At 40.3% G+C, this 25314-nt stretch overlaps 1 protein-coding gene across 3 annotated transcripts in view; it reads left to right on the top strand.

Annotated features, from left to right (window-relative positions):
• Positions 1-24075, top strand: part of ORC1 (origin recognition complex subunit 1) — a 28587-nt gene extending 4512 nt beyond the window's left edge. For all 3 annotated transcript variants that reach the window (XM_074334720.1, XM_074334718.1, XM_074334719.1), the window contains 16 exons: positions 1827-1926; positions 2524-2651; positions 4271-4453; positions 5777-6085; positions 9502-9868; positions 10792-10896; positions 11463-11658; positions 13441-13538; positions 14109-14210; positions 14648-14819; positions 15371-15478; positions 15723-15872; positions 16579-16698; positions 21230-21399; positions 21936-22023; positions 23771-24075. In XM_074334720.1, the coding sequence (XP_074190821.1) occupies positions 1832-1926; positions 2524-2651; positions 4271-4453; positions 5777-6085; positions 9502-9868; positions 10792-10896; positions 11463-11658; positions 13441-13538; positions 14109-14210; positions 14648-14819; positions 15371-15478; positions 15723-15872; positions 16579-16698; positions 21230-21399; positions 21936-22023; positions 23771-23965 (2586 nt within the window). In that variant the 5' untranslated portion in view covers positions 1827-1831 and the 3' untranslated portion in view covers positions 23966-24075. The remainder of the gene's footprint in view (positions 1-1826; positions 1927-2523; positions 2652-4270; positions 4454-5776; positions 6086-9501; positions 9869-10791; positions 10897-11462; positions 11659-13440; positions 13539-14108; positions 14211-14647; positions 14820-15370; positions 15479-15722; positions 15873-16578; positions 16699-21229; positions 21400-21935; positions 22024-23770) is intronic.
• The last annotated feature ends 1239 nt before the right edge of the window (positions 24076-25314 follow it).

Raw genomic sequence — 25314 nt, 5'->3', positions numbered from 1 at the left:
AAAAAATGTTTTTCACCCCAGTTTTGTCCAATTTTAGTTCCACAAGAAAAGAATTGAATTTAGAAGAAAGATTTATTTTTTTAATTACTTAAACTTAAGATATTGGGTTGCCATAATTATTAGGACTAGTAGATTGCAGTTTCCAAACTTCAAAGAGGAATTTTCATTCACATTCTGTTTTTGTCAGTAAAAATGTCTTTTTTCATGTACTTTAATACAAGCATTTCTTTTCAGCTATTCAAGATACGACCTGTCAGCTGCAAAGAAAAATACCCCTTACAACTGCCAGAGTAATATAGATTAGTGACATTTTTTTCTTTTCTTTTTAAAAATTTTTAGTTTTAAAACAACTTTAATGGGTATAATAGCATACAATAAACTATATATTTGTAGTATATAGTTTGATCATTTTCACATATGTATATACCTGTGAAACCATCACTGAAATCTAAATAGTGAACATCCTTATCACTCCCCTCCAAAAGTTTCTTCATGACATGTAATCCTCTCTACAGTCCCTTTCCTCCCACCTAACCCTCTACACAGGCCCCGAGGCAACCACTGATCTATTAATATTTCCTGTCACTGTAGATTACTTGCATTACTGATTGAATTTTTGAGTGTTAAACCTTCCATTTCTGAAATGCACTCACCTTAATCATTACATATTAGCCCTCTTTCTTACATATTTCTATATTCATTTATCTAACATTTTGCTTTGGATTTTTGCACCTATATTTATATGTGATTGGGCTGCAATTTTTCTTTCTACTAATGCCTTTGTCATACTTTAATATCAAGGTTGGCCTCATAAAATGGGCTAGTTTGTAAGATGCATATTTCTTGACTTTATTGAAATATAGCAAACATACAGTAATGTGTATAATATTAAGCTTTATAAAACTTGATTTTTTTTTACAAATGTCTATTTATGGGTATAAAGTTATTTATAATATTCCCTTATTTTTTTAATATCTGCAGGCTGTAATAATATCCCCTCTTTTATTCCTGATACTGGTTATTTAAACTTACTCTGTATTTCTTCGTAATTCTCCTGGGGGAAGGGGGGAGTTAAACTTATTTGTCGGGTTTTTGTTTTTTTGTTTGTTTGTTTCCTATTTCTTTACGGTTTTTATTAAAATAATAGCTCCCATTCCTGATCTGGTGGCCTTATGTAGTACCGTGTTTCCCCGAAAATAAGACCTAGCCGGACAATCAGCTCTAATGCATCTCTTGGAGCAAAAATTAGTATAAGACCTGGTATTATATTATATTATGACCAGGTCTTATATTAATTTTTTCTCCAAAAGACGCGTTAGAGCTGATTGTCTGGCTAGGTCTTATTTTCGGGGAAGCACGGTAGGTGCCCTGTGGGACCCAGTAGCACAGTCTTCCTTGTCACCTGCGCCAGGTGCTTCAGGAGTATCCCTGTGTGGGTTGCACGTGTCCTCTTGTTATAGTTGCGCCTTGATTGCTACTGGCTTGTCAGTGGGTGGGACTGACCCTCAGGCTCACTGGCTGTGGGATTTGGCCATGTCCACAACTTACGGGCTGCGTGTGGAGGTCTTACCCACTGAGCAGGATTTGCCCGAGTGGGCTCTGGTGCCTTTTGAGACTGCCTAATGGGTGTGCCGTTTGTGGGATTAATTGGGTGGTGCTCTGCTGTGGTCTGAAGTCAACCTCAAAGGAAATGTTTACTAAGTCTATAATGTGTGAGAGTATTGCTGGGGCAGAAAAGAAGGTTGAACTCATTGAAGGCTGGTACTGTGTCACAGAATCCGTCAAAGCGTTATCACATTAACTCAGAGTTAGTGACTTTTACACAGGAGCCATGGCACACTATCCTACAAGGCTGAAGAGCAGACGAACTTATTCATGGGTTGGCAGGCCATTGTTGGATCGCAAACTACACTACCAAACCTACAAGTGAGTGATAGAGTACTTTGATTGTCTTGGCTAAACTCTTAGTAACATGTGTCTCGCCTGTTCTAGTTACTATAGTTGACGATTGAGGGACAGTACATATGGATTGATTGTAAGGAGAGGTTTCGTTTTATGCAAGAAGATGGTAGGATAAATATAGCACTTAGTGATAGAGGAGGACAGTATGTCAGGTTAATAAAAATTTGGTGTGTACAATAATGTCATATCTATTTAAGGTGGGTTCTGTGAAATTCTGAATCATAACTATGTCTTCCTAGCCCTAGAGATTTCTGGACAATTTGATATTGGGCAGCTTTCATGCCTTGGGAAGACCTTGGTGTTTGTTCATAACTGAGAGACGTTAGGTTCATGTTAAAGCCTCTGGATTAAACTGTTTTAAAATTGTTCACGCTAAAACAATTCATTTGATCCATTTTGTCTATTCTTGCATGAGAATTGGCTTTCTAATAGGAGAATTGGTCAGCAGAAAGAAACTATGTAAGGGATTTTCCAGTTGGAGAGCACTTCTGTGCCCAGAGGGTTTGAAGAACTTGGCCCATCCTAAGTGATTTCCTAACATGTTTTTCTGTTACTTCCTAGAGAAATGAGTGTGACGTTAGAACGTTGTTCCACTGAGAGTCACATCCAAGTTGGACAGTTCGTGTTGGTTGAAGGGAATGATAATGAAAATCCATATGTTGCTAAATTGATTGAGCTGTTTGAAGATGGTGAGTTTTGGGTTGAATGAAAACTATTCCTTGTCATGAATAATTGGGAGCTGCTAGGTGATGAGGAAAGAGGGGCAGTTTGCTGATTCCTCTGTTCACGGCATTTAGGGTATGAACCAGGATTCTGATGTGGGGTCTCTTAAGCACTAGCTGTACCCTCTTCATCTAGTGAACTTTACTCACTAGAGCAGTATTGGATAAAATGGGATTGGGGGCTCAAGAATTTAGCTTTTCTGTTATTTTTAGGAGTGAGTAAGAATGGCCATTACAACGGGATTTTTAGAATGGAATGAAAGGATGAATTCAGGAAGAAGGGCGAAGAAAAAAATAGGTGATTTGCTCTATGATGAAGACTGTCCTTTAATTTTTGGCGTGAGGAAATTAGTAATGAATTTTGCAAATGCAACTTTTTAATGAGAGAGGGGGTAAATTGGATTGGGAAGGTGTATCAGTTGATGTTCAGTCAAAAAGCAAAAAAATGCTTTAGGTGTTTTACCCAGAGGGACTTATGTATGAGTGTTGAAAAGGCTGGAGGAAAAAAGATGATATTTCCCAGAGTTCAGTAAGGAAAGAAAGCCACTACTGCCACTAAGGCTGGAGGTGCAAATGGGAAAAGTCCTCACTGCTTCAGGTGATTTTCTGAGCCTTTAACCCTCTGGAAAGAAGAGAAGAGTAAAGAAAGATGGGAATTAGGCAGACCTCCTAAAGGAATGTTAAGAAGAAAGATAGCAATTTGCAACTACACAAAATTGCCTCTTCCAGGAGCTAGGAAAGGAATGAAGGGTAGTTAGTCCTGTGGCAGTTTGTATGCCTAAAAGAAGGAACTGATAGAGTGAGTGAGTAAAGATGTTTTTACATTAAAGAGGTGGGAAAGATACTTGATAAGTGTGGAGGAAAACCTCATTAAGCTAACATCCACTAGGGGAGCACCTCAGCAATATGGGCTTTTGTATTTGAAGTACTGGCCCTTGTGTACAGATTTTAGAATCCTTGTGTGGTGCTCCATCGGATGGCTTCAGCCTTTCTCTGAAGATTGCTAAGGAAGAGAAGCGATGATGATGGTGGTGCCGGAGTGTATGTCCTTTCACTTGGTGCTAATGCTGATCTGGAGTGATATTAGTGGTATATTACAGTGATAAAACTGAAGATCGCAAGCATATGTTTTCCAGAAGTCATCTCCATGGCTGATGCTCAGATTCTTGCCAGGAGTTTTGTTTTTCTGCTGTTTGATAGCTTCTTTATAATCACTGATTTGCAAAACTTGTTCAGTGCCCGTGATTAGAATTGTTCCTCACAAATGCCTTCTGTAATTTCTTTGATGACTGATAGCACCATTAGGAAGCGGAGTAAAGTGAGAAGAGCTTGGGTGCTGGGTTGAGTCAGATTACTGCTGGTTGGTCCAGTGATCTTTGACAAATTGTTTAAGGTCCCTGTAACTTGATTACTATGCCAATAAAAGGGGGATAGCCATAGAACCTACCTTACAGGGTTATTGTGGGGATGAAAAACACTGTGTTAATCAAATATCGTCAAGTACTTAGCACAGTGTTTAGCACAAAGTGCTTAATCAAATGTTCTCTCATTTTCTTAACCTTCCCTTTTCCACGTCTTACTCCTAGAGTTGGACCTTTATTCCAAGAAACGTGCTCGAGTTCAGTGGTTTATCCGATTCTGTGAAATCCCTGTCTGTAAACAGCATTTGCTGGGTCGGAAGCCTGCGGAACAAGAGATATTCTGGTATGATTACCCTGCTTGTGACAGCAACATTAGTGTCGAGACCATCATTGGCTCTGTGCGGGTAGGTGATGCCTTGATTTTCAACTCTATCTTGAGGTTTATTTCTGGCTGCCTCCTAAACTGCATGGCCTCAAAGATATTACTGGCTATAATTTACCCCGCAGAAATGAGCTTTTTGCTTGTTTGTCATCTTCTCTACTTGTCTACCCACTTCATCTGAACAGATATTTAATGAGACACTTACCATGTATTAGGAGCCTCTTGGAAGGAGTGACATTCAGGAATTAGCAAATGTACCTCAGTGGGGAATTACATTTAGCTATGATTGTAGTAGGCGCGAAGCATGGCAGGGATGAAATGCTTGCTTAAAAGAGGATTTCACCTTTAGTAAATCAGTACAAAGAGTGCTAGTTGCTACAGGCAAATTTGAGTTATGGGATTTTATGATAAATCAGGTTCCACTGAGCTGTAGGCTGAATTGAGACACTGGTTTGGATACTAAGATATGGGTTATTCCTTGAGCTACTTCAGGCCCAAAATGAGATTAGGTCATGATATGAAGTGTGGTCGCATGGTGATTAGGTCATTGGTTTAAAGGTAGTGCAGAGACTTTGGTCTAGCATGACTATAGTCAGATTGTTCTAATCTGTGGGCCTAGCATAGTGAAGGAATGAAAGGCAAATACAGAAGTTGAAGTAGCAAGATGGGTATGTTAGGAAACGCGGAGGGAGAAGGTGTTTAGACAGGAGCACAATGGTTGGAATGAGCAGGACTGACAAGCGAAAGCTCGACTCGTGCTGGAAGACCATTTTGAAGAGTATTGAGCACTGGAGGTAAAATGGGGCCAGATTTTAGAAGGCATTGAAAATCAGTTTAAGTAATCTGATCTTGCTATAGTGGAGAGCCACTGTAGACTATTGAGCAGGGGAGCATGCTTAGAGAAGTTTTCGTGGGGAAATTTGGCATGGCTGAATAGAATGGCCTGGAAAAGAAAGCAACATGAGGTATGGCTATCAATGAGGAAGAGTCTGTGGAAATATGCTATGCCATGTCTGTGCCTCTTTAATTTGGAAAAATAATGTTCCAGGTAAGGATACAGACTTAAATGCTTTTTAATCATAGCTCTCATGGAGCATTCCTTGGCTCTTTTGGTTCTCATTTCTTTTTTTTCTTCTTTTTTTTAATTTAAGTTTATTGGGGTGACAATTGTTAGTAAAGTTCCATAGATTTCAGGTGTACAATTCTGTATTACATCATCTATAAATCCCATTGTGTGTTCCCCACTCAGAGTCAGTTCTCCTTCCATCACCATATATTTGATCCCCTTTATCCTCATCTACCACCCCCTCATTTCTTCCTATTCATCTTTACGTCCTAAATTCAGGTAGTAGCTTTAGCCCCAGATGAAGTGATACCTATGGATCTGAAAAATGAGAAGATACTCTTTGTGAAACTATCTTGGAATGAGAAGGAATTCAAACCACTATCCCCAGAACTATTTGCAGAATTGGATAAGCTACAAGAAGGCAGTCCTAGATGCCAGAAGCCCGTGGGAGCCAAGACTAAGAGCATAGAAAGCCCTTCTTGGACCACAGCAGAGCATATGGTCAAAAGGATTGAATCAAGGCACTCCACCTCCAAATCTCACCTGTCTCATCCTGTCACCCCAAAGGCCAAGAAGAGGCTAGAACTTGGCAGTAAGTGTGGAATGGGTCACAGAGGGCAACACTGAGGCTAAAGTAATATGATAAAATATTAATTCATGCTACAGTATTAAGTTAGTATGGCAGTGGGTTAGAATGGCCTCATGTTGAAATATACATAACAAAATTTACCATTTTAATCATTTTTAAGTGCACAGTTTAGTGGCATGCAGTATATTCACATTGTTCTACAACCATCACCATCATCTTCCAACCATTGGACAATAACTCTCCATTGCCCCATCCTCTGGCAGCCACTGTTCTACTTCCTATTTCTGAATTTGACCACTCAAGGTACCTCATGTAAGTGGAGTCATATAGTATTTGTCCCTTTCTGACTGGTTTGTTTAAGTTAGCATAATATCCTCAAGGTTCCTCCATGTTGTATCGCATGTCAACATTACTGTCTCTTTAAGGCTGAATTGTATGTATATACCACATTTTGTTTATCCATTCATTCATCTGTGAATGGACATATGTACTGCTTTCACTTTTTGGCTGTTATGACTAAATGCTGCTATGAGTACAGGTATACAAATACCTGCTCATGTCCCTACTTTCATTTTGGATATATACCCAGATGTAGAATTGCTGGGATCATATGGTAATTCTATTTTTAACTTTTTGAGGAACCACCATACTGTTTTCCATAGCAGCTGTACCATTTTACATTCTCACCAACAGTGCACAAGGGTTTCAATTTCTCCACCTCCGCCCCACACTTGGTATTTTTTTGTTCTTGATAGTAGCCATCCTAATAGGTGTGAGATGGTATATCATTATTGTATTCCTCTATGATCAGTGATACTGAGCCCTGTATTGACCTATTTCTTTAAGATCTCTGCTACTAAGGTGACATTGTTTTAGATCCCTAGTGGAAGACCTAAGAAATACATATAGGTTAAAATTCTATCATGCTGATACTTCTAGTCTGTAGATCACAGGGCTCTTTCCCTCCTTCCCATAATCCATAATTGTATCTCCTTCAGGAAGAAGAGCCATGGTTCTCAGGAGCAATCCTGATACATACAAGAGTTTCACAATAGCTATACCTATACTACTACCAGCAGTAAACTTACCAAGTGAAGTTCAAATGTTATTTTGCAGTGCTTTATACCTTTAGAATTTATTCCACTGAGGAAATAGTTACTTTGATTAAATTTTTTCTTCTGGTGGTTATATTATTGGTAATATACAGTGACGTTCTTTTATTTCTGTTTAGTTTTTAGGGCTTTTCCCATCTTTCATTTAATTTTTCAGACCTATGAAACATTAACATGATTAAAGAGTCAAAACTGTTTAAAACAAGCGTACTCAGAGAAGCCCCATTCCTTTCTTTATCCTCTCATCCTATCTACCATCTTCTGTAGGTTATCAATTTTATTAGTTTCTAGTTTATCTTTCCTATGTTTTTTGCAAAAATCATCAGGTATATATAAACACAATATATATAAACATATAATTTTCCATTCTTTCTTATTCAGTAGTATTCAGTAGGGTATATTCTTTTCCATCTTACTTTTTTCACTTATAATGTATCTGAAAAACTCTGGCTGTTCTGAGCATTCATCCTGTTATGTGTCAGTCTTTTTTAATTCTTTTGTGTTACATGCTAAGTTTGTCGGGTATAAATTATTTGTATTCTTGATAGCTCCTTATTACAATGTGTGTATAGGAGCTGAACATAAATATATACAACATTTAGAAAAATGCAGAAAAATTATTAAAGAAATAATTATAATATTGCCATTCAGAAATAAGTGCAGTATTTTTGACTGTTAATTTTGCAGGATGTTGAAATTTAGGGTAAGAAATTAACACAGTTATATAATTATAGGAGGGAGGATATGATGAAAATATTTTGGATAAATTGTTTTTGACAGAAAAATGGGAAAATAAGGTATGAGGGAGATCAGGATATTGGGACATTTTTAAATTAATTAAGACCTGAGTTGTGATTAACAAAAAATTTAATAATTTTAGCTTCATTTTCAAAGACCTCTAAGATCTGGCCCTAGATAACTTTTTAAAGTCAGGATTATTGAAGTATACTTTACAAACAGCAAAATTTCCCTTTTTAGTATATAGTTCTATAAGTTTTTACAAATGCATACAGTTGTGTAACTACCACTATAATCAAGATATAGAACAGTTCCATCATCCCAAAATTCTCTTGTGTTCTTTGTGGTCAACCAGACCTTCCCTTCATTCCCAGCCCCTGATAGGCACTGATCTGTTTTCTGTCTATAGTTTGGCCTTTTCCAGAATGGCATATAAGATGGACTCATACTGTGTGTAGCCTTTTGAGTCTGACTCCTTTAACTTAGCATAATGCATTTAAGATTCATCCATATTGAGTATGACAGTAATTTGTTGCTTTTTATTGCTATGTAGCATTCCATTATATGGATTTATCATAGTTTACCTACTCCCACCTTAAGGATGTTTGTGTTGTTCCTAGTTTTGGGTGATTACGAAGAAAGCCACTATAAACATTCACACGCAGGTACCTGCTGACTCATCTTACCTGTAGCTACTCCCCACATACCACGTGCTGTGACTAACATGAACTCCTCCATGCCCAGTGCTTTCCAGCCTCATTGCCTTAGCTCACATCGATCTCATTTATTCTTCTCCTATCCCTTTTCTTCTCTTTTCAACTATGTTGAAATTTTGCTTTTCTTTCAAGCTCCATCTCAAAAGCTATTTTATTAGCACTTAGGTACTTTAGGGCAATTATTTTACTTCATATTATAGGCATCCATGTATATCATCCCCCTTGATACACTAAAGTGTCTTGTGGTTGGGAACCAGGATTGTCTCATTCAATTTTTATTTCCTCCTAGCAGCTGGCACATACCTTGCCATTGTAACAGCTCAATTGATATCTGTGAACGAATGACTGGGTTCTTGTTGCCTGTGGTCATGGTGAGAGAGGAGCAAATGCAAATGGGTTCTGTGTATTCACTAAACCCAGCTGATTGCCCCCTGGGATCCATCTTCTCTCTATTGGTAGATATAATCTGGATTTAAAAAAATCTAGGCCTTGGTGTAAATTTTTTCAAATGCTGTTGATTGGGGGGTCTGAGGATATGCAGTATTACCCCTGGTTGAAAACCACTGTTCTGGTAGATTTCTTCAGAGAAATCTGATTAAACATTTATCTACAAAAGCTGACTTAATATTTGACTTATGGTTCTAACTAGGAAAATCATCCATGCAATTTAGGAGAGAGACTACAAATAATATAGCTACATAGCCTGGGTAAAGAAAGATTGGAATAGTTTAAATTAAGCATAATTCATGTCTTTGTATAACTTGAATGGATGAATTTAGCTATAATGAGATCGGGGGTGTGTATATTGCTCGTTATAAAAGTCACACATTGTGGTGATTTCTCTTGGACTTAGGTTTCCCTAGGACACCTAATACTAGGATTTCCCAGCAGACTCTGTGGACCTCATTGGATTCTCCCAAAAGAACTAAATGGGAAAAAGCCTTCTCTGAGACCACCTCACCACCTAAGAGGTCTCAGCCTGATGCACTTCAAACCTTGTCTCCAGCTCTGAAAGCCCCAGAGAAAACTAGAGAGATTCGACGCTCTTATGCTGAGGAGAACAAGGCGGCTTCACGTGAATGTCACATGATCCTGAGAGCCCGAGTCCCAGCTTTGAAAACCACAGAGATTAGTGAGGAAACAACACTTACCCCCTATAACAGAGGAAAGAGATCTTTGGTGGCGCCTTTTATTCTGAAACCAGAAAAGATCAAAAAGAGGTGATCAGGACATTTCCCTGCCTCTCACAGAGCAAATCGTGGTTCTTCACATGATGTGAAATATGTGGGTCAGTCAATAAAGTTAGAGCAGTGGGTTGCAAATATGAATATGACAGAATCACCAGGAGCTTTTTTTAAAATACAGATTTCTGAGCCACTTCCTAGGCGTAGGGAATCAATCTCAGTGTTTGGAGCCAGGAATCTGCATTTTTGCAGTGCTCTTTGGATGATTCTGGTATGTCCCACTGTCGTTTAAGGATCACTTCTCTAGAAGATAATTTTCCAAACCAGAATTGTGTCACAGTCCTGGATTTCATTACTTGCTGTGACTCTTTGCCACATTTTAATAGTTTTTTTTCTTAGTTATTGAAAACAACAACTGGAAACTATGATCAAATACATATAGCACAAGAAGATAATGCATCTAGAACAGTTTGCAGTTTGACACTAGACAATGTTTGTACATAATGGTCTGCTCAAATAATGTGAGAAGCAGAAATTATACATTTCAGTGTTTCCTGCTTAGAAATGCCAGTACCCAGCTCATAATAGGTTTGCTTGATAAATGCTTTGTATTTAATATACAGCTGCATTTATGCTAGCCTTGAGCCTGGGTGGACAGTGAATTTATAGATGTATCAGAAAAAAGAGGACGAGAAACTGCCTGGGGTTAGTATATTCTGGTCTTTAGTTGTGGGGGGATTGGTGAGTCTGATTTAAATGATGAGCTTTAAGCAAACTTTGATCTCTGCATTTGAGTCAAACTTCAGTTATAAACTTTTTAGCGAAGTGTAATTAGCTCTTTCCAAAGTAGCTGTAAAAAGAATAGGAACCAGTCAGGCCCCCTGACCATCTTCTAGTGCCTGCTGCTGATCCCTAGTGCCCAAAACTTCATTCCATACTCTTGCTCTCATATCTTGCAGCGAGGCAAAAGGACCAGATGCTCAGGATGAAGCTACCTCTACTACCCACCGTATTCGCAGAAAGAGTTCTCTCTTGACTTTGAATCGGATTAGGCAGCAGCTTCGGTAAGAGTACTCGTTGGCAGGCAGAAAAACATTGCTGCCATCTATGATATCTATAGTTGTGTTTCTTAAAGCCTCTTATAGTTCTTGTTTGTTATTTGCTGGTCCATCGAAATTCACCTTTTAACCAACATGTCTGGAATTTATCATAAATGTCATAGTTTGAAAGGGGCAAGAAACACTGTCCCGGGCTTAGGTGGTGCCCAGGTCCCCACAGTCATCACACCTAGCGAGACTGTTAGTGGGGTGCATAACAGCATGAACTTTGATTCTGATAGACTTGGATTTGAAACTGAGCTGTCATTTATTATCAGTGTAACCTTGGGAAGTTTTCTTAACCTTTTGAAGCCTCAGTTTCCCATCTATAAAATGGGGATAATATACACATCACAAAATAATATAAAGCCCTTTGCATAGCACCTCAGTAGCAAGGAAGTGGAGCATATCTGACGTTGCTTGGCCACAGGAGAGACTCTGCAACACCTAATCCACACTGACCTGTTAGGGAGCTTCTTCTTACTTAGACTTCAGACGCTGAAAATCGGAAAATAATGCATCCCATCATTCAGGTTTTTAGATAAGGGTGAAAGTGACCAAGAAGATGGAGAGTTTCTGCTGGCAGCGAAGATTTCATACTCTAGTAACGAGGAGGAAGAGGCTTCCACGCCTCCCCTTCCAAGGAGAATACCAGATCGCGTGTCCAGGAACCTACGCTCTTCTGTGAAGTTGTCCTTACAGACCCCCTCCACGATGCCAAAGAAAACTGTAAGGCTCTTTTAGCTTGATTTTCCAGTGAAGCATCCCCCTCCTAATTTAAAAATTGTGATGACTGGGGTCACACTATTAGTAACCGCTGGACTTTGAGCACAGGCCTGTCATATGCAAAGCTATCACAGTTGGAATATTCATGCAGCAAAGGATCTGTGTGAACCTTAGGACTGAAGATGAATCCAGTAGACAGTGAGCTTTGAGTCCAAGTTCCTTTTAAGATATGGAACCAAATGACTAAAAGCTGAACTTCCAGAGGGAAGGCCAAGAACAGGCTCATTGTCTTTGCACTTTCCACAGAATCCAACAGTCTGTGCGAAATCCATGCTCTCTGGGAACTGAATCCAGGGCTGCTGAGCCATGTTGTTGGTTGTGTTGTGCCACTTGACACAGCTGAGAAACAGGGAGCACTGCTCGGGTATTGGCAATGAATTGTGTAACTGTGAAGATGGAAGACATAAATGGATGTCTTTTCTGTTTCCTGCAGAACCGTTAAAAGCTATTAATGAAAGAGGGCCTCCCCATGTTCAAGTGTATTTGAGAAATGTTTGGATTAAACAAAGTTAAATTGGTTTCATTATTACATGACTTAAGGCCATTGATTCATTAATGTTACTGTGACCTTCAAAGAGAGGATTAGAGTATGAATCTTTGACCAGGAATCTTGTTTTCATGGAATGTATTGTTCTTTGGGACACAATTTAGAAATGCCTAGTTAGGAGACTTTTTCTAAAGCTAATCTCCATTTTTTCATATCAAGAAAAACGTAAATGGCCTTGGGTTGAAGTCAAAGATGTCTAGGGAAGGAAGCCTTAATAGATCACTTTTGGACTTGACAGCAATCTTACCTGCAGTTCTTTATTATGCAAATGGCTTACCTAAATTCTGGTTTGACTGTATCTCCTGGGTCCCACACAGAAAAAGAGATACAGGGTGTGAGGGCATCTTTCGCATAATAAAAAGTCTGAAGTCCTCAAAATTTTTGGTACCTTCTCAGCAAGGTTTTGTTACTCCTTTCCTGTTTTCTCCAAAGTTAATAGGTGTTAAACCATTAAACAGGGTCTAAGTGCTTTCTGCCTGAGGAAGAGGTGGAGATACTTTTAACACTGTGTAGCCAGCCTTGAAATGTCCTCTGCTTCCACCATCACTACAGAAGAGAGTGCTTTGTGGAAACTCCTTGAAGAAGGGGTAGCAGGCCTGCTCTAGTGAGCCAATAGCAAGGAAAATAAGAGAGTAGGGCTGTTAGACTATACTGAGCAGTGACCCTGGGGTTTGGAGTAGAATAATCTGGTGAGATTTCTCCAACTACTGTATTGTGGATTATGGAAGTCCTGAGCTAAAGTTTGACCAGGTTTTCAAACAAATCTAGAGGATCCTATGAATGAAACCTAGTTTATGCCTCCTAACTCTACCCTATATTTGGGCAGAATACTTAGGACTTATTAATTTCTTGTCTTTCTTTCAAGGTAATATTTTACTTTTAAATAGTATTTAATCCATACTTTCATTCTTTTCTCAGATTGACATTGTTTTCAAATCCTAATGCTGTGTGTAAATTAGGAAAAACACATCATGTTTGGATTATGAAAAAAGTATATGTGTAATGTGAGGAGAGAGGGGGAGAATCATAGTAGTTTATACAAATAAAGGAACTAAGAGGAATTCACTACCGCTCATCTTTTTAGCAGATCATCAGGAATCAGATTTGCTGATGTGTTCTGGATGATGTTTTGCTTTGTTATTTTCCTTCTGAAATATGTTCTCTTTTTTTGACTGTAGCCCAAGCCTAGAATGCCATGTCATGCCACTCCCCGGATCCGCAGCCGAAACCTGGCTGCCCAAGAGCCATCAAGCATGTTGGAGGAGGCCCGGCTGAGGTAACACTGCTCGTGGGCCCCTTTCAGATAGGGAGAAACGGGCCCTCTGCTTTCATTCACATGAAACAGGAGTAGTAATAGACAGTAAAATGAATGAATGTGTGTGTTTAGAGAAACCTCTCAAGCAATGCCCGGGTGAGCTAATGCAGATAGTTTCTAGAAGGAATAATATCCCAGACTACTGCCATCATTTACTAAGGGGTGGAAGTTGCTTAGTCAGGACACTGCTTCTCTGTTATGGTAACCTTTAGAACTATATGGGACTTTTTCAAGATACATAAGCCTAGATCCTGCCAGAAATCAACTGAATCAGAATCTCTTGTGGGATGAGGTCCACCCATATGATTTGGGGAAAGCTTCCCTGGTGATACAGTCCCTTGGTTAGAAACACTGAGTTGGGTGATTCAGGCGAAGAAAAGGATTATGAGGCCATATGAAGAGATTTGAGAATGAAGTCATACCCTTGGATTTGTGGTTACGTTCCTTATTAGAAACAATAGATAAGTCTTTTCCATTTATTACTGAGTAGATGGTGAAATGTTTCTAGAGTCTTCCTTTTCCCTTATTTAGGCTGCATGTTTCTGCGGTACCTGAGTCTCTTCCCTGTCGGGAACAGGAATTCCAAGATATCTACAACTTTGTGGAAAGCAAACTCCTTGATCATACTGGAGGGTGAGTCATGCTGGGGCAGGCAGGATGGTTAGGGGAGAAGGCCTCTGCTGGTACACCACTTCAGGTGTCATAGTTCAACCAAATGGTCTTTCCCCAGTGTCAGGAGAACAGGCAAAATTGTTGTTGAAATCTAAAGCTTCTAAAGCAGCTTTTGTTGTCAAAGTAATTCTATAACAATAGAAATTCTGTCTTTCAGTGAAAAATGAAACTGGCCTTCTTTGGGTAGACAGTTTGCATACAGCATTGCTTGTGGAATGAATGATTCTGTATAAACAGGTCCTGCTCTGACCAGCTTCCAAGGATGGTCCTTACTGCCCCCACCTCCACATTTCAGGAGTCTCTGTCCTTCCTTCAGGACACATCCGCATACTCCTAACTGGTGATAGCGAGAGGTAGCTGGCACAGACCTAGCCCCTGGGTCTTCCCTTCTTGCCTAGGTGCATGTACATCTCCGGGGTCCCTGGGACAGGGAAGACCGCCACTGTGCATGAGGTGATACACTGCCTTCAGCAGGCAGCGCAAGCAAACGGTGTTCCTCCCTTTCAATACGTTGAAGTCAACGGCATGAAGCTGACGGAGCCTCACCAAGTCTACGTGCAAATCCTGCAGGTCAGCCAAGCTGTTTGGGAAATAAAGTTTTTTGACGGCACATGAAAAGGGAAAGGTTTACTTAATTTTGTGCATATTACATGTTTTCAACATGGCACACGTTGTCCTTTGCGGAGAGGTAGCAGGGGGGCAGAATTCCTACCCTCAAGGACCTTAAAGTCTAGGAGTTTGATGGGAATTACTGGAAGCCAGTACTTAGCAACATGGTGAAAACCATTTGCACACAGGAGGCAGTGTGGCAATCCACAGAAAAGGGATTAGAGAGAGGCCAGAGTTTGATTCATTGTTATCTTGTAAGAAATAATGTTCAGTTATAAGTAGAATTATGTAGTAATAATTTTGGAGGTGCTTCTGGGACCAGTCTGTAGCTCACTTGCATTTCAGTCACACAGACTTTATCTTCTGTTTTGGTGCCTTCTCTTCTCCTTCCACGTTAAGGTTAGGCTAGAGTGAAATCCTCAGACCAAATAGCTTCCTCTATTTGCAGATTTAATTTTCAGCCCAGGGGAGTCAAGTCCTTAAATCTGCCATACCTGTTTTCCCCAATGCAGAATCTGACAGGCCAAAAGGCAACAGCTAACCATGCAGCAGAACTGCTGGCAAAGCGATTTTGCACCCAAGGGTCCTCTCCGGAAACCACTGTGCTGCTTGTGGATGAGGTAAGGAGTCCCCACAGGAGGACTGGAATGTTCTGGGAGCAAATACTAGGCAGGAGGGAGGTCCTAGCTCCCTCTTCACTCATCTGAGCCCATTGTCTTGTGGCAGGAGGCACAGTGTCCATTGACTTCCTTGCTGCTTTGGTGATGTGACCTGAAAAGCGCATGTGGCCAAAGCAGCCGTAACAGGTCTTCACTCTGGGGTCCTGGCTCGGTCTCTCTGGTTGACCCTTCCTTTCCCTGGCAGCTCGACCTTCTGTGGACTAAGAAACAAGACGTGATGTACAATCTCTTTGACTGGCCCACTCACAAGGGGGCCCAGCTTGTGGTCCTGGCCATCGCCAACACCATGGACCTGCCAGAGCGCATCATGATGAACCGGGTGTCCAGCCGACTGGTAGGTCCTGCGGCCGTTCTCAAGCTCTTTGCAGATTCATACGCTGTTCCGCAAAAAGGAATACATGGGAAACCGAAATAAATGGGAAAAGTCAGAAATATGATTTCTGAAATTTTTATCACTTCAAGTTGGAATTAAATATGTCACCATTGCATGATTTGCTGCAAACATATCTTGGTGTTCTGCTTACCTGTGCACTCTTAAACTACACAGAGCCCTAGAGGTTTAATTATTTTTAAAAAATATTTGAGCGCTCACCCTCGCCAGGCAGTATTAGGTGCATAGAGTATAGCAGTGAACAAGGCAGACGCAGTCCCTGCCCTTGCGGACCCGAGCTTCAGCTGGAAGCACCTCAGGTGCTGGTCAGCCTGATGGCTGCAGGCGGGAACTGTGCCTGGACAGATCACAGAGCTGAAGATCCTCCCTCCCACCCTAATTAGAGCATCTCTACTTCTAAATGAAAGGATCTGATAGAATGAAAGGATCTTTTAAACCAAATGAAAAGTATTTGAGAACTCTTGCCCTACAGGATACCACTGGCCGTCATCGGTAACAAAGAGCTGGAAGCAGTGGTAGTCCCAGCATGAAATGTGTAAATTATTATATGCGACTTGGAAATTGGGTTTGGTGACTAGAGAGTGGTTTTCCACCAGGGCTATCAGAGAGGGCAGTCGGTGAACTTGTTCCTGTCACCTTGGCTCCCCAGGGTCTCACCAGGATGTCCTTCCAGCCCTATACTCACAGCCAGCTGCAGCAGATCCTAGTGTCTCGACTCAAACATTTAAAGGCCTTTGAGGATGATGCCATCCAGTTGGTAGCCAGGAAGGTAAGTCGCCCTCAGGGAGCTCCTAGCTGTACCTACAAACCAGTCAGCCAGTCTGTGCTGGCACCTGTCGGTGTGAGGCCCTGGGCTGGGTGCTCTGGGGATGAAGAGAAATTTAAAAAGTCCTATAAAAAATACAAAAGGCAGAAACAAATTTATGAGCAATTCCTTAACCTTCTTGTAGAATGAATTAGAAGGCTGTGACTATGGTGGGCTTATACGCAAATGAAAATTAATTGATTCAGGGAGCAGGCAGCTTCGTATAGTGAAAAAGGCACAATAGTTAGGTAGACAAACCTGGTTTGAATTCTGGCTCTAACACTGAACAGTTGTATGGAAAGTTATAGAAAAGTTCTTTTAAAACTTTCTCAGCCTCAGTTTTCTTTGAAAAATGGGAATAATACTAGCTACCTCATAAGGTCATTGTGAGAATTAAGCTTAATCACGTCTATAACATGCCTAACAAGGTACGTACTCCATGGCAGGTAGGTAGGTAGGTATGAGGTTTGGGCTGCCTGCATTCTCTAGGCTCCCTGAGAGAATGCCACCCGAGATTACACTATGTCTCCGACGCTGCTGAGGAACAAAGTGGGTTAAATATCTGCCTCAAGCTGAACACAATCCACACATCCACAGTATTTCCGCACTTAAAAGAATTATTACATAAACGTATTTCTAGTGTCTCGCCCGAAACCATGTGAATTCTGACTGCCTGTATAGCAGCAGGAAATGTCTATAACACCTGCTCAGAGGGGGCTACTTACTGTATTGGGTACTGGGGTCAGATGAACTAGATATGGTGCTGGTCTCCAAGCTTTGCTTTCTAGGAGATATCCTCAAAGTTACCATATAACCTTTGTACTGGCTAATTTTTCACTTCTGCTATCATGCAATTTCTAAAAGTTCTTGTTTTTCTTTGTATGGTCTTTTTTTATGCCATCCTGTTTATTTGAGGTTGTCTTCTTCCTTTTCCTCCAAGATGCTTTTGTCTGTTGTGGTTTATCTTGCATTGTTACTTTCCTCAGGTGGCTTGGTTGTCCCGTCAGGTGTAAGGTGGTGATTATAAAGCTTATTGAGTGCTCTGAGTGCATGAGTGGGGCTTGTTCACCGAGAGCTTCATTGGGATAATCTGAGTGGGCCAATTTCCATATCTTCAGTTCTTTCCCATTGGTATCGTCAGATTTCCCAGGGTAGGCTTTCTGTTTCCTGCCTAGAGGGCAGTGTTCTGGGGTTGGGGCAGGTGGGATGGAGTGAGAGAGAGTGGAGGTCTTCAGTTTCATTGTGCAAATAGTAACCATCTATATTTAGTAAGGAACACCCCCTCCCCTGCAACAATACCTAATGTCCCTGGTCCAGAGACTTTTTGTTTATTCTTGCTTGATAATAAATATCAGGTCTCCTGCCGTGGTGTAAGAGGGAATATCTCCAGGGCAGAGTTTTATGGAAACAGTACAAATTGCTAAGGCACAAAAATTTCTCACAAAGCCCTAAACCATCCTTCTCGTTAGTGGCCCTAATTAATGTTCACCCAACAGCATGAAATGGGAAAGGATCTAGGACAAGTGTTAGGAAACGTTCTGTTAAGGGCCAGGTAGTAAATGTTTTAGGCTTTGTGGGCTATAATGGTCTGTCAGCACTATTCAACTCTGCCCTAGCATCACGGAAAGCGGCCCTGTACAATAGGTAAAGGAATGCAAATAAAACTTTATTTACAGAAACATGTGGCAGGCCATAGTTTACTGACTCCTGGTCTAGGGCATCAGTTTCTTAACTTTCAAAATAAGTCCTTAGTTTGGCCAAACTTTCCCCTTTACCTCCAGTTCCAGTCACTAACCTTGAGCATTTTGATAATTTTTTGTGTAATTTAGATTTATTCTTGGATTCTTCATTACTGGCCTAGGAATTGGCTTTCTTCAGTCTGCTAAGTCAACCACTAACTGCTCGGCCACCTCTTTCCAGCTTGCAGAATTATATTGTTGCTTTTCTTCCTGTTACGGTTTTTGATCTTTTAATAATATTTCAGAAGGCATCAAATTTGTATGTTGTTTTTACCCAAAACTCTTGCCTGTAATTTCAAACCTCTCTTTTATTTCTTTATTTACATATAAAGAAACATACCTATTTTTTTTTTAATTTTATTATTTTTTTACAGTGAAAAAATTTCTATATTTAGTCAGCTGGACTCAGTGTAGATGATCCCAGGTTGTTGGCAGCATCCAAAGCATCATAGTCGGGAGCCAGTGGAACATATGGCTGCTTCTCTCCATCAGGCCTGAGCAGGGTGTTGACCTTGGCCACGCCAATGTCATAGAGCTTCTTCACAGCCTGTTTGATCTGGGGCCTGTTGGCCTTGACATCCATCCACAGTGAACACAAGTGTATTGCTGTCTTCTCTCTTCTTCATGGCCGACTCGGTAGTCAGGGGAACTTGGTGATGGCATTAGGGCCATTATCAACTGGGACCATTTTAAAACAAAATTCTCCACATGAGGTTTTTAGGAGTCACAGCATAAATTTGGGCTACAGATCCATGTGAGGGCTTGTGGTGGCAAAGACTGGGTTTTTTTTATCCTATACCACCTAGCATCAAGATCAAACAGGCCATTTTTCTTGCCATTCCCTCTTCATGATGAGTCTCGTCTCCTTCACCACAGCAGCAGTCAAAAAGGGTGCTTGCAATCACCAAGGCTCATGGATACTCTCCGGATGACAATCGCTTTGGGTGTTTTCTTGCCTCCCAGGCTGCCCTGTCTGTTCTGATTTTCGGCCTCTGCAGCAGCTCTTGAGTCCATGCTATTAACACAGTACTGTTTCACAAGGCAGTGGTAATGGTGAGCAGAAGAAAGAGATGATAGGGTAGAAACATCCACAGGGCAGCCTTACTAATTAGATGTGGAGATTAGAGGAAAGGAAGACTATAAGCTGAGAGTCGTGTTTCGGCCTTGGGTTACTGGAAAAGCAATCTTTGTTTTGAATGTCTTAAATTCTGAAAACAAATATACATAAAACATGTTAAAACTCCTATAACCCCATTTCCCAGAAATGACTATGTCTTTGTGTATGTTGTGTATATATATATAGATATATATGTATATATGCCTATACAATTTGCTTTTTAAAACTTAATGTTGCAGGAATTTTAGAAGGAAATAATCATTTCGGCACGTTGTCAGGCAGGATGTTGTCGCCTGAGATAGTTGTCAGGCGAATGGTGGGGATTGCTGGCAGGTACTGGGAATACAGAAACTGAGAGATCCTTGCAGGCCATAGTGAGTCCAGGAATTCCTCAGTGAAATTTGAAATGCAAGTGGCCTAAGTCAGCTTGGGAAAGAGTATAGGATTCCGTATGAAGGGAGCCCAGGAGTCCTGATCCTCTGTGCACATGGAAAGCAAGGAACTACAGCAGAGTCGCTGGCAGTATGGGTTGGTCTGATCATCTAACCACAGGTTCCTCTGGCTCCTCAGATTTGTGGCTTCCTTCCCCCTTGATTCTGGTTGTTGAGCCATTGACCAGGCTGGCTCCAAAATTTACCTTATGTTGTGAGGGAGGTTCAGGCTGTGGCTTTATCTCCAAAATGTTTCCAGATGGTTCAATATGAGCTTGGGCTACAAGTCTCTTCTTTTAGATTTCATTTCCCTAATATTAAATCTGACAATTTCTGCCTTTTCCACTGTAGCATTATCTGTAAAACCAAGACAAGGTTTGGACTCAGGGAGAATCCCAGGCACAATATGCAGTTACATGCTGCAGAACAGTGTTTCGGTCAATGATAGACCGAATATACAACAGTGGTCCCGTAAGATTAGAATGGAGCTAAAAAATTCCTGTCACCTAGTGAAGTCCTATCAATCATAATATCACAGCACAACCATTACTCATTTGTTCATGGAGATGCTGGTGTAAACAAACCTACTGCACTGCCAGTTGTATAAAAGTATAGCACAGACAATTATGTACAATACACAATACTTGGTAATGATAAAGGACTGTCCCTGGTTTATGTATTTACTATACATTTTGTCGTTATTTTAGAGTGTCCTCTTTCTACTTATAAAGTTTGCTGTAAGACAGTATGCCGTGTTACACTGGTAGCAGCCTCATAGTACATCTCGTGTTTACCTCGTTTCTTGATTGCATCATTTTTCTTGTGCTTGGTTTAATCTTGTGTTTTGTATGGTAACATCCTGTACAGGCTTGTAACCTGGGAGCAATAGGCTGTACCATACAGCCCAGCTGTGCAGTAGGCTGTACCAGCTAGGTGTGTAAGTGCTCTCTGTGATGTTCGCATAATGATGAAATTGCCTAATGATGCTTTTCTCAGAATGTATCCATCCCCCTTGTGAAGCGGTGCATGACTGATAATCTATATCTGGGTTTCCATCAGGTTCCCAGCCCGGGCTAAGTACTTAACTTCAGGTTTAAGTCCATTCCCAGTACCGCCTTTCCTTTTTAGCTGAACACAGAATCTGTTCGTTTTTCTCCTGGACTGAGATGGCAAGGGGACCTCAAGGAATAAAATGTTTCCTCCTATAGGTAGCAGCTCTTTCTGGAGATGCACGACGCTGCCTGGACATTTGTAGGCGTGCCACAGAGATCTGCGAGTTCTCCTGCCAGAAGCCTGGCTCCCCTGGCCTGGTCACCATAGCCCACTTACTGGAAGCAGTAGATGAAATGTTTTCATCGTCGTATATTACTGCCATCAAGTAAGACCCTTCTGCTTCCTGACCCTGAACATTTCTTGGAAGGCTACTAAAGAGGGCCATAGTCTGGAAAGGCCATGGAAGCATGTTTCCCTTTCAAAGCTTTTACTCATTCAACTCACATTTTCTGAAGACACTGTCTTTTTTCTGTAGGGGCATAGTCTAGTCAGGGAGGCAGAAATGTAAACCTAGTATAACAGGAAAAGAATTCCCATGAATTGAGTTACATCGTAGATGTTTAGTAAAGTGCTATGGGAACAAGAAGGAAGCAGCACCTTCTCTACCACTGAATGATATACTCAGCTAATGAAATGGAGGTGCTGTACATTTGATGTAGTTGCTGTGTTCCCTCACTTCCATTTATTATGTCATTTTGAGATTTTAGGGGGTAGGGGAGGATCCTTGCCAAATAATCTAGGAGGAAGCAGTCCCAATTTCCCCCCATCTTCTCTAAAGATGCAGAAAAGCTTTATTTTGCTTTCCTCTTGGTTGTTGGTATAGCCACTTGTGTGAATTCACATCTTTTCATTTTCTTTAAGAAATTCCTCTGTTCTGGAACAGAGCTTCTTGAGAGCCATCCTTGCAGAGTTCCGTCGATCAGGACTGGAGGAAGCAACATTTCAGCAGGTGATTGATCTCTTTTTTTCAAATCCTTCTAGATTTTGGTCTGGTGCCTTTAAATATGTGGGAATTTTAATCACTGTGTAACAGTTTATCTCTATTTTGTTCCAATTTGTGCTAAAGAATATCTATTCTTTTAGCACCTATTTTTATGTGATATTTTATTGAGTTGCATGAGAAGAGACCTCTAGCAACTGGCTTCTGCATATTAGATTGAAGGTTTACTATGTACCAGATGCTGTTCTAGGAGTGGAAGATTCAAAGATGAACAAGTCAAAAGTTACTGCCCTGATGTTGCGTATGGTATAGTGGGGGCAAGGCTTTCAGAATGAGCCGTGTTTAAAAACAGCACCAAGATCATCCAAACACTGTTTAAACATAGTTTCCATTATACTGAGTACAAGGAAGCATTAAAGCTTGTGTTTTAGTGGTTTATTTAAAATTGGTATCTACCGTGTTTCCCCGAAAATAAGACCTAGCCAGACAATCAGCTCTAATGCATCTTTTGGTGCAAAAATTAATATAAGACCCGGTATTATATTATAATATAATATAATATATTATATTATATTATATTAATTATATTATATTATGTCATATCAGACCTGGTCTTATATCAGACCCAGTCTTACAGTCTTATAAAATAATACCGGGTCTCATATTAATTTTTGCTCCAAAAGACGTATTAGAGCTGATTGTCTGGCTAGGTCTTATTTTTGGGGGAAACACTGTACAGGCAATGGGCCGCCTTAGAAGATGAATTGTTAAAGGTGTTTAAGTCTGTACCTTGAAGTATGAATGTCTGAGTATGTTTTAGACATACCGATAGAGAGGTCAGGAAAACATTTCCTTCCATCTACTTCTTTACTTCCTTTCAGCTTTTCTTCTTTAAATTCTTTTTTAAACATTTAGTTGCTGGTCTTGTTTTGCCCGTTATTCTCCTTCTAGAGCCTAAGACAGGTCTTTTGCAGAGAGTGACTTTCATTTTAGTTTGTGACTTTCCTGAACATCTACAATGTGCTATATTAACTGTGATAGGAGCCAGGAACCCTGAACTGACAAGCTTGTCCCTGCTCCTGACAAGCTCCCAGTTTGGTGGGGGGTGGCGGTAGGGGATAGACTTACAAATAGTTAGAATAGAAAGTGACCAGGAAGTGCTACAGACTTGCCTGGCCCACTTGGGGCTGTAGGGTAGGAATCTATGTTTCTAGCTATCCTTTTGCCTCTCTTTATTCAGTATTCTCTCTCTGGGCCTTTGCTTTTCCAAGGGTCATGCCTTGGCACCTATACACTATCTGCTTAGGAAAATGCCTTTTAGCAAAATTCAACTTGAATTGTGACAATCTCAGTTGTGGAACTCTCAGCCCCTGGATCCCAGGACTGTTTGTATAACAGTCACAATTACCAGACATTTTACATCCCATTACTCATGAGATATTATAATACACTTAACAGATAAAACTGAAGCTCAAAAAGTAAAATACTTGTAACTTGCCTAGGGTATCATATTTAGGTAATTGGTCGAACCAGGATTCAGACCTACTGTTCTCTGATTCCGAGGTCATTGTTGCATTCTGCCCCTGCATTTGTGCCCCAGTGGGGCACCCATTGATGCCTTCCCGGGTATTGAGTATCCTGGCCAAGAAGTATCTGATTTTCCCAAAAGAAGAAATAAATGATCAGATATAGACCCAGACTACCTTTCTTCTCTTAACCTTTCTGGCAGCTGACTGGATTTGGTTTTCGCTTGTAGGTATACAGGCAGCACGTGGCACTGTGCAGGATGGAGGGACTCCCGTACCCCACCATGTCAGAGACAATGGCAGTGTGCTGTCATCTGGGTTCCTGCCGCCTCCTCCTCGTGGAGCCCAGCAGGAACGACCTGCTTCTTCGTGTGCGGCTCAATGTCAGCCAGAATGATGTGTTGTATGCACTGAAAAAAGAGTGAAGGGCCTCAGAAGCCAGCAGTGTGAGCTGCGGTTTTTAAAGAGCCTGATTTCCTTTTTCTAAACACATGGAATTGTTGCAGCAAATCAAATTAAATGGAAATGGCTATCATGTAGTTTGGAATTTTCCATTAAATAATTTGCTTTTTTGTAGAACGTGTGGGAAATTTACAGCCATTATAAATATCAGATTATAAAACCAAACCATCCTTCCAACAATGGGCCCTCCCTCTGACTTTTATTTCTGTTAGTAGCCCTACCATTTATTTAATGGTAACACACCATGTATACAAATACCTGCATACTCTTACTTGTATTGATACAAAATAGTTCTGGCAGAATATGTAACAAATTGGTTAGATTGGTTGCCTCTGGGAAAGAACTGGATGGCTGTGAGCAGGGGCTAGAGTAAGACTTTCACTGAATGTTATTATGTATCTTAACTTTTGAACAATATGAATGTAACAAACTTAGTTTATAAAAAAGAACTGCTGGAAATATCAGTGATAAACAATCCCTAGCAACAAATAGGTAGAAAATTTAATTTTTAAAAAGGTATCAGTTATCATAAAAACAAACCTGTGAATAAAAAAGACTTAGATGGCACAGAAAATATAAGATACCCAGGAATAAAGCTAACAGAGACGTAATTAATCTCTAAATACAACTCAATTCCAATCAATGTCTTGGCAGGGTTTTTGGTATAACTGCAAGTTAATTCTAAGATTTATATGAAAGTCAACAATGGGACAAACTGACATCTAAATCCTTCTCATGGGAGGCACTGAGGAAAACACATCACCCATGTAGTAGTCCTGCCAGAAATGTTTGACCTGAGTCTATTGATGAGAAAATTTTCAGATAAATTAAAATTGAGGGAGAAATAGTCTGCATAAAATCAATATCTTAATAAAATCAATATCACAAAAGACCACACCAAAGTGGAGAAATTATTTCAAGTGAAAGGAAAATAGAGAAATGAGAGCTAAATAACTAAATGTACTTACTCTGATTCTTAATCAGATTGTAGATTTAAGAGATAAATAATTATGAACAGTATGGACTATATTCATAAGAGGTAATAGTATTATGTAAATGTTAAATTTTGTGAGTGATAAATTGTGTAGGAGAATGTTCTTGTTCTTAGGAGAATCATGAAATATTTATATTTATAATTGCATATAAAGGACTGAGGATCAGTATCAGAATATTTAAAAGAAGTACACAATAAAGAAAAAGGAAACAATGGGTAAATAAGTAATCCACAGAATAAGAAACAAGAATCACCAACAAAATGTAAGCATAGTAAAAGAGGTCTGCAAGTCGTACCTCACTGAGGGAGTATAACTTT

The sequence above is a fragment of the Rhinolophus sinicus genome, linkage group LG06, assembly GCF_036562045.2.
Source record: "Rhinolophus sinicus isolate RSC01 linkage group LG06, ASM3656204v1, whole genome shotgun sequence".
Classification (NCBI taxonomy): domain Eukaryota; kingdom Metazoa; phylum Chordata; class Mammalia; order Chiroptera; family Rhinolophidae; genus Rhinolophus; species Rhinolophus sinicus.
The sequence above is the reverse complement of the archived record's forward strand: the minus strand, read 5'-3'. Positions and strand labels throughout refer to the sequence as shown.